This window comes from Paralichthys olivaceus, chromosome 12 (genome assembly GCF_024713975.1).
Source record: "Paralichthys olivaceus isolate ysfri-2021 chromosome 12, ASM2471397v2, whole genome shotgun sequence".
Classification (NCBI taxonomy): Eukaryota; Metazoa; Chordata; class Actinopteri; order Pleuronectiformes; family Paralichthyidae; genus Paralichthys; species Paralichthys olivaceus.
Genome location: NC_091104.1, coordinates 16,498,773 through 16,508,771, shown reverse-complemented (window position 1 = coordinate 16,508,771; position 9,999 = coordinate 16,498,773). Strand labels below are relative to the sequence as shown.

Genomic DNA, 9,999 nt, shown 5'->3' with positions numbered 1-9,999 from the left:
CATTAGAGTGTGCTTTATCTCCGTCAAGGAAGTGTGTGTGAAGTGTTTTTATGGTTTATGAAAAATCGGACTTGTTTAGGGGACTGATATTTATGACTGTGCAACTTGCGCAGACCAAATAAAAATCTCAATCTAATGAATTTAAATTTTGTAAGGGGACTATTGGGCCTTGGTGGAAGTGTGTGCTCTCCGAGTGCCCTCCACTAATATCATTGACTTTTCATTCAACACATTTTAATTCCAGTATGTAATAGCAAATGACACATCAACATTTTATTGTCAAAATACAATCAAAATGCTCTATATACAATACACTGTCATAAAATTAGGTAATTATTATTCCTTCACATTTTAGAATCAAAATATAAATAAAAATATAATTTTTAATCAACTCTCTACGTCAAAAGTAACATAGTATATTAAACAATTAGAGTATTAGTTGCACATGCTTAACCAATCTCTGTCAGTAACACAGGCCTGAGTTGAACAGTTAATTCACTAAAAAACTCTGTCATCTCTGTACGATTCAGCTCCTCTTCTATTCCTTCTCCAGCATAGAGTGCTTTTTGGTGATGCCGTCATGGTTGGTTCACTGCCTCATGCTTAGTGTCAACACTGTTATAGCTTGTATCTGTAAAAGACAGATGATATTAGATGTCTGCATTCAAAAGCACCAATGGTGACAAATGTGCTCATATAACCTCTCCCACCGCTCTCTCCCAGCCTCGCGGTATGAAAACACACACACAGGCCAGCAGCTGTGATATTTACCCTCAGCTGGTGCCTTGAATCTTAGGTAACATCTGAGACAAAGGGTCAGGAGAAAAGCCTCAATACATTGGAAAGCCATATATAGCAGCGGAAAGAAAAAACTGGGTCCGAGGGTCTTCAGTGAAAAAGCCACCTTTAGGATGGCAAAGCACAGCTGGATGTTTTGACACCCCGTCTCCATGGAGATGGTCCTCCTGCATCTGCAAAAAGATGGAGAGATATGTAAATGGTATTTTTTAGTGACACCAATTTGATTCTTAACTACCAACAACGTCAGAACTCTTGAAATAACAAGATTTCCAGATTTCCGAATATCTGAGGCTTTTCAACACTGTTGTGTGACAGACTACTGCACATTTCATTCAAATGCACTCTGTTGGCTCACTTTATTCTGTAGTTACTGGGACACAGGTACTAGTACAGAATAGCTTTTTAAACAAAGATTGGTATATCCAGTGTGTGTTCACTCACTGAGCATTGAGTCCGCAAACGAGAGACAAGACATATCCCAGCACGTAGCCAATCAGTGGCATCAGAGCAGCCGCTGTCAAAGTATCTGCTGTGAGGGCGAGCCACAGTACATCTTTGATGGCAGCGCAAGACAGGATAGGAATTATAATGAAAATAGTCAGGATGATGAGACCAACCTGTTGATACCGAGAGAGCGGAAGCATGTTACGATAATCCACTTGGCTCCTTTACATTTTAGAGGAATCTTTGATGAATAATGTTGGTAACATCACAACTTGTGTCCAAAAGTCTTTTTTTTCTCTGACAACATTTTTGACGTTGAAGAAGAAAGGTCAGTTATGGCTGGATTCCCTCAGTTTCTGGGTCCTGGTCTTCATCAATTTATCTGTTCTTGTGATGGCTGTGTTTATGTGAGACAGAAATACAAGAGTCTTACTTTTTTCACCACTACGGCAGACTTTGGCTTGTAGTGTTTTATGGCGATTCCGATGCCACAAGGCACCAGTGTGAGCAAGAGGGTCGTGATGATAGTAACGTAAGGGATGGCCTTTTCCAGACCGGGGAAGCCTCGGCAGTAAATAAAGAGCAGCAAAGGCATCAGAGCCATGGCCGTGAAGCTGGAGCAAGTGGTCAATACAATGCTGGAAGCAGGGAAAGACACAACATTAATAGACTGACATGTCTGAAATTGATCATGCAAAGCCTTGTTTTTTCTGTTTATAAAGATAAACGTCAATGACAGCAGAATGTGCTGACACAGCTTATAGGTAGTTAATTATTGTAGCCATTTGCATTCCTCTAACAAGACAGGAGTCAATATATCAAATATTTACCTGAGGTTCATGTCCCCCTTAATGGCCAGGGTTAAAATGTTTGATAAGGTTCCCCCTGGACAGCAGCCACATATGAGCAAAGCCACAGCCTTCATGTTATCCATCTGAAGGATTTTGGCCAAACAGAAAGCAGTGAGAGGCATGATGCCAAACTGGGACACTGTTGCAATGATTACACCTTTAGGACTGAGGAAATGGTTCTTAATTCTGGAAATCTCCATCGTACAACCAAGGGATATCATGGTGATTATGAGGATGAGGAGGGAGACAATGTTGAGGGTTTTCTCATAGGGGAACAAGATGCTCATGGCATCCACGCTTCCATTGCCAGTAGCATTTCCTTGACTGTAGATGTTTGCTTTTTCCTGTTCGACTTCTGTCACATTCATTGTGGCCCTCGTCCAAATCCTGTTGCTATTTGCTTACTGTCCTGAGTCTTTCCCCTGTCAAACAAAGCAAACAAAATACACACATGGCAAAATGATTAAAGTTGGAGATGCATTACTATTTAAATTGAATAGAATTAAATGAGAATCGTCACATCCTACATGCAAATCAAGGAACAGCTGTTACAATTGTAACCCAGTAACATTAAAGGGGTAAAATATACATCAAGGATTATTCTTATTTCAACAAGTGGTGAGATGTCAGCTTCTCAGAATTAACAGCGTGAACAAGTTCCGCCTCCAGCTCAACATGATTGACAGTTTTAACTAGTAGTGGGAGATCAGTCACTCAGAATTGATTGTTAGGTCATGTACCGCCCTGAGCTCAACATGATTGATCAGCGTTATGATGAGTGTTAGAGAGAGAGCAGAGACGTGCTCATGTGGGAGCGATCACAACAGACGAGTAGAATTGAAACAAATCATTGGAGGTTTAGTAAGTAGAGCTTTCTGTACAGCTAACTGATAAACAGATAACTGGTATAACAGGTAACTGGAACAAAACAAAACAGAACCGGGAAGGTCCCGGTTCTTTTCATTGATCTCGGTCAGGTCTTATGGACAGAGCGAGAACAACTTTTGGAGATCCTTTCTTATTGATGGCGAGCCTCCCAATGTGATCCTATGGGTTGTAGGGTGGTGCCAGTCATCCAAACTGCTACATACACTCATATAGGGGACATGTCATACAAGGAACTGTCACAGGAAGGGTCACTGATATTAACAAACTAAAGACAGTGGGTTGACAAAACACACACCAAGAGTGATCATAATAAACACATTTTAAAGACACTTATTTTAAAGGGCCCAATTTTTATTTTCATACAAATAATTTTTTCGAATGCTTGTGAATTATCACCTGTTAATTTAAGTTTATTTTGTGATATCTAGTGTTTAAATTGCATGTTACAGCTGAATACCCCTTTCCTCACCTTCCCCTTTCAAACAAGGATGGGAGAAAAAGAACCTGTTGCAGCCTTCAGTTGTCATAAAAACTCAAAAGGTGTTTCATTTGTTCACTCTGGACAATGTAAAAAACATGGCGGCCTCCGTATAAGGACCCCCTCGATGTAAATATAAAGTATTGATATATAAAGGGCCTTTTCTGGTGTAAAGAAAACATACAAATTAAATGAAATGAACTAATGAAAACATCACAAGGATTATTCTATATTAAATTTCTGCCAATGATTCCCTTTCACCTAGATCTTACACACTGAACCTATCCGTTCTTTAATTTATGGTTATTACAGTCTTTGTCCCTTAGCTCCTCACCAAAACTAGTAGATGGTAACCTAACCACAAGTGGGTTACACAATTTTAGCATTTGAACTGTTGGGACCTACTTTCAACCACGATTGGTCACTGTGTTCCCCATTAGTGCACCAGGCCAATCAAAGCCCAGTTTCCCCTCTGTTCGATATCTTCCTTATCACTTCCCCTGATAAACCATCGCCAACCACATTGTTTTGTTGTATTCTACAACTTGTGAATCCAACCCAACTATTCCAGACCCTATTCATCCCTAGCACGGAGCCATTAATCTCTGGCTATCCTGAATCCATCAGCAGGTTGAAATTCAGTGAGTGTAGGAAAGAAATAGACTCACTACTTAACAACAGGTGTGATACAGACAGCATCCATTGGTCCATTGTTGAGATGTTTAATTTTGAATTTCCACAGGCAAACCAACCTTGCCTGTCTGTCTAAAGCCCCAGAAGAGGAGGTCATTTTGAAAAATTTCCAGAAAATAAAAAATTAAAATGTGGGTATTTTCTGTACACATATATGAGGGGCTCATTGAATTCCCTATGAATAATGAGGTTGATGTATTGTTATTAATACACTAGGTGCAACATTAGCCGGAGGAGCCATTCTTCATTGGTTTCAATGGCCTTTGATGGAAGGAGTATCTGTTTGCCTGTATTCAACCTTGTGCATGGCCAGTGGGTACAACCAGGTACAACCAGGTCCCAGTCACTGAGGAGGATCGGCCCAAAACCACATTCTGCACTCCATTTGGGCTGTTCGAATGGAACCGTATGCCATTCGAACTCTGTAACGCCCCAGTACCTTCCAGAGATTAATGCAGAGAATCTTTGGTGATCAAGAGGGTCAGTCATGGCTCCTCTACCTCTATGATATTGTTGTGTTCTCTTCCACTATTCAGCAGCATCTTCAGCGGCTTGCTGTGGTGCTAGGTCGGCTCCAGCAGGAAGGACTAAAGGCGAAGCTCTCTAAATACGCCTTCTTCCAGCCAGAGGTGCGTTACTTGGGCCACGTAATATCTGCTAATCTGAGGCCCACAGAGCGTAACATGTCGAACTATAGTTCAATGAAGTTGGAGTTCCTGGCCCTGAAGTGGGCAATGAGTGAACAATTCAGAGAGTATCTGTTGGGCCACTGTTGTATTGTTTATTAGGACAATAATCCACTCAGTCACTTTCTCCTCTGCAAAGCGTGGTGCTACAGAACAACACTGGGCAGCCCAATTGGCCTTTTATGATTTCAAGCTGAAATATCGATCTGGCAGAAGTAACAGAAATGCAGATGCTTTGTCCCGTCAGCACTCAGCTGGCACATCAGACATCGCAGCCATGCTCCCCAAATCTCTCCAACAGGCACCCTGCAGCAGGCTGATTCAGTCATCCAGGAAGTCCTGAGGTACTGGGAGCTGGGCTGGCCTCCCAGTTATGCAGAGCGGCAACAACTCTCCTCACCTGCATTGATCCTGCTGCAACAATGGGGCCGGCTGGTTAAGAGGGATGACATCCTGTATCGGCAGATCTTTCACCCTGATGGTGCTGAGCCAACCTTCCAGCTGCTCCTGCCTGCTGTGTTGGTCCCCGAGGTGTTAACACAAGTTCATCAGGAGCATGGCCATCAAGGTGTGGAACGGACCCTTGCTCTCCTACGATCCCGGTGTTACTGGCCAGGTATGTCAACAGAGGTTGCAAAATGGTGCCAAGCCTGTGGGCGTGTCAGGTCGCCAAGGACAACCAGCCTGCTGCCCGGAACCCCATGGGACACCTTCTAGCATCAAGACCAAATGAGATTCTGGCCATCTATTACACCCTGCTAGAGCCCGCTCGAAATGGCATGGAAAATGTCTTGGTGATGACAGACATCTTCAGTAAATATACGCTTGCCATCCCCACCCGTGATCAACATGCTTCTACAGTGGCCCACGTTTTGGTGGTGGAGTGGTTTTCGAAGTTTGGGGTTCCCGCAAGGATACACTCGGATCAGGGACGCAACTTCGAGAACGCACTTATCCAGCAACTTTGCAGTCTCTATGGCATTCAAAAGTCTCGTACCACCCCGTATCACCCAGCAGGTAATAGTCATTGTGAAAGATTCAATCAAACTCTCCATAACCTGAGTCCCCTGGCCGGGCTGTGGCCAGCCATCCCTTTCCCCCTGACAGGCTAGTCTCTGAGTCCTCCTGTGATGGAGATTTGTTGCTCCTGGTCCCACTTTAGTTAACGCCTGCACTCCCTCCTCTCTCACCCTAACCATAGCGGCCCCAGCCCTGGAGGAAGCCTGGTGTTTTTAGTATTAAGTAACAAGACTCCACTTTAGGGTAAATTCCCACTGTTCTTAATATTTCTGAAATAAACTTTTGTACATTTGATTGGAAACACGTCTCCTGCCTTCTCAGTATAACAAACTTGTGTTGTCCTTGGTTTAGAATATATTTGAGTTTATTGTTTTCCTCACACATTTATTTGTTCTTTTCTTTTTTTTTCTTCCTCGGGTTAAACTCCAGGGTGGCGTTGTTGGTTTTGGTTACTTCCTGATTTGAGTTAAATTATAATTTAAGTCCCTCGCTTGCCACACTTGGATATTGATTTATGGAAATAACTAGTGACTTTAAAACAAATAGAGGTAAAACAATGATTGTTTTTTGCATGCACCGAACGTTTCAGTGTTTCAAAGTATATGTGGGCCATTTATTGTGGTATTTCTTCAAATAAATATAGTAATAATGCTTGGTTATTGGATAGTTTGTAGTCAGAGATACCCTGAACAGAATATATCAGTCATAGCAATGTGTTTTGAAAGCCCCCAAGTTTCAACCAATTCATTGTGGAAATGTGGGAAAATTGTGGAATTTCTCAAATTTCACAATGATGTTACCCTGGCTTTCATTATCCTCTGGAATCTGAGTATTATCTTTGGATAGGATAAGCTTTGTCTATTACACAAAAAGTACACATTATAAGTACTTTATAGTATTTGTGGTAAAACTCTAACAAATCCTAAGTCCAACAATATCAGTCTCATGAAGAATTTATGGCAAAAATACTTTTTTATCCCTCATCAAAGATAGCAGAAGAGGCTCATTCTTGTTCTGCAGAGGGGATTTTGACACAGGATTACTCAAAACATACATAGTTTAAGTACAAAACATCTCCTCTAAACCTCAGAGCCGCCTCACAACAATTACAATAAATATCAATTGCGCACTCCAAAAAAATGATGAGTGGCTTGTTTGACCACGCAAATGTGGGAGGCTGGCTTGAACGCAGTCTTTCAACCATGGCTTCCCTGCTCCACTGCGCCTCACCCTCAGTCAGTATCATGATTATGAGATAGTAAGTCATAATTATGTGGTACTAACTCATAATTATGAGATACTAAGTCATTATTTTGATAACGTTTCTCATTATAATGACTTTATTTTTCTCATCATAGTGGCTTCCATATGTAACACATACCTACTAATGTGTAAAACAATCTTTTTACCTCAACACAACTGCAAACATAATTATTTGTCTTTTTTCAACAAAAACTCACACTTTATGTTCCAGCCGCTGCTGGACTACTATTGGCTCTCGGGTCAAACATTTACGAACATGAAAACAAACACAAACACAAGCTTTTGAGGCCATTGTTTAAATTCAAATCCAAGTAACAAACAACCCCAAGTCAAATCGCTGTCAAGGATTAGGGACATCTTGATGACGATATGTAAACATCTTCTAGAATAGAATAGAATGCCTTTACTGTCACTATACACATGTACAATGAGATTTAAAAACCACTCCAAAAACAGTGCAACCAGTGTAAAGATATATAAAATATAAACATATGACATATAGTAGGGTAACAGTGCAAAAAGAGGTAGAAAAGGTGGACAAGTTGAAAAATCAAAGAAGGATGTTATGATGACTTGATAAATTTGATTCTTAGTCTCAGGTGACTTTGCAACTGTCAGGACCACAGCATGAAAAAAAAGATCTAATCATCCAGATGCCCATCACACATGATCCTTCATTATTATGCAAATAGTGAAAAGAGGTGCCCAAAATACAATAAACTCTGCTTACAGAATCCATGTTTTTCCTCAGTCCACCTTCAAAGCACTTGAACACACAGAAGACGGAACAACCTCACAACTCGGGGAAATTGGACCTTACAAGCAGCACGTAAGCTTTCAGAGCGGAAGAGGCATCCAGGACGAGAGATGTAACATCGTCAAGTATCTAAAAACAAATACAGTTTTCCTTGATTCAACTAGTCGTTGATTCTTATGTGATAAGGAATAAAGGAGTGTGATAGCATTCTATGAAAATCAATAAATGTCCTTCAGAGAACAAATAAAACAATTAACTAAACACATAAAACAACTGCAAAAAAGGTCTCTCTTTCAATAGGTAACATGAATATACTGGCTGTTTTAATGTAGAAATTATCATAATCTGCAACAACATGGCTGTTGTGTGTTTTGAATTGTTTTTGTATTGCACTGGAATTTTGAAGGATATGGTGTAATCTCATTTTGGGTCTTCTGACAATACAAATAACAAATAATAATAACATGACATAGTACCACCAGTCTGATTCTTCAAAAGAGAGGTATTATAATGATAGTTTAAGTAATAAGTTTCTTACCTTAATCTCAGGTCAGTTTCTGCAGTTTTAGACAGTGCTCCTTACACACTCATCTGCATCTCCCCTCACATTATTGAGCCTAGCTCCTTTTGTCTCTGTGTGGAATGCCTGCCTTCTGTCACATGGTTTCCTGACAACATGTTGGACATCACTGCAACTAACTCCAGAAGTAAACATTTACGAACTGGAACTCTCCACCCAGTTGTTTTCATGTGCATATGTTGCACAGATGACTTCTAGTAAATTCAGCTAAATTCCTGGAAGCCTTTCTCCAAAGTAAGCTGTTCCTTTAGTTCCTCTCTTTCTGGGCACCGTGGGAGAGTTTGGCATCTGTGTACCTCTAGTGGGGCACTGTATTTATTCGGCCACACTTGCATGTGTGGACTTGCAATTAATTTTATGCAGCCAGGCGGAGGAATGGGTTTCCCTGGCAGAGTTAGCCTTTTCAAAAGGGGCACCCTGTTTTTGTGAGAATGGGGCGCTTTGCACACCAAGGACTTTTATTTAGACCTTGCATATGTTACACAAGACACAAATGTTGTGGCCTATCTCCAAGGTATATTAGTGATCAGGTTAATGATTTAAGAGGCCAGATCTTAAAATCTTTATGCAGCTGATATTGAGAAGAAGAAGACTTGGTTAAAATGACTTATGCAATAATCCAAAAAAAACTGATTAAAAGACAGGAGATATTTTGTCTAACTTGTTAGATGTGAATGAACATCTTTTGCAGTTGTGCATCTATACAAATGAACTAGATTATTTAAAAAACAGGTGTTGTTGAGATTGTGAGAGACAAGAAGATGATCCTTTCTACACAAGGCATGTACACTGATCTCTACAAAACACTTAACAATATTTATTTTGTGAAGAAGGTCTTAGCTGTGTATTGGCATTTCTACTACACTCGAACAGTCATATTGCAAAAATCTAGGTGTGGCTATAGGTTTTCTAAAAGTACATCTTTGTATTGCTACAGCAGCTTTATAACTAGCTGTAAAAGCCATGGAGGCAAGTGTGCAGCCATGGATGGTGAGTGGGGGAGGGCAGTGAGTTTCTCCACCATCTGGCCTCATAATCATGTGCTGGACGAAGAAGAGCCCAGTTATTGTCGCTCACTACGCTGCTGACCAGTGGTCCTTACTATCACAGAATCATGTTTGAGGGAAATGTTATGTGTGGAATATGAGTTAGTATTAAGTCACCACTGAGTTTTCCATCACTAAATAGAACGTCTGTTTTGTGACATATTTTTTAGAACCCTTTAAAAAGGAATATTGTGATCCACTAGATACAAAACATTGTCTTTCATCATTTTTCTTGTGAAAACGCCATTCTCTCCTCCTGTATTTTCCCAGAGTGGGCCGAGTACTCCCACAAAGATGTTTTATCTTCACTTTTGCTGAGACTCCCTTTTTTTTTTTTTTTTTAAATGTGTTTATTAATTTTCTTCATAAACAAACATACAAATGACAGGACCAGACTAAACAGCAATACCACATGACATTTACAATAACAACAACAACAACACAACAACAAGCTGGGAATAGTAATGCAAAAACCCCAAACCACTCGGTTCT

At 40.6% G+C, this 9,999-nt stretch overlaps 1 protein-coding gene across 2 annotated transcripts; it reads right to left on the bottom strand.

Moving 5' to 3' along the window:
• Positions 1–217: 217 nt before the first annotated feature.
• On the bottom strand, positions 218–8,733 carry slc10a1 (solute carrier family 10 member 1). 2 transcript variants are annotated; one of them, XM_069535703.1, is made up of 7 exons: positions 8,420–8,733; positions 7,855–8,010; positions 2,076–2,518; positions 1,679–1,883; positions 1,243–1,418; positions 772–971; positions 218–631 (listed from the first exon to the last, which is right to left on the bottom strand). In XM_069535703.1, exons 3-7 carry the CDS (start codon positions 2,462–2,464, stop codon positions 579–581), a joined length of 1,023 nt encoding a protein of 340 aa, XP_069391804.1. In that variant the 5' UTR covers positions 2,465–2,518; positions 7,855–8,010; positions 8,420–8,733; the 3' UTR covers positions 218–578. The 2 variants fall into 2 exon arrangements, with proteins under 2 accessions (XP_069391804.1, XP_019940407.1); XM_020084848.2 differs by lacking the exon at positions 7,855–8,010.
• Positions 8,734–9,999: the final 1,266 nt, after the last annotated feature.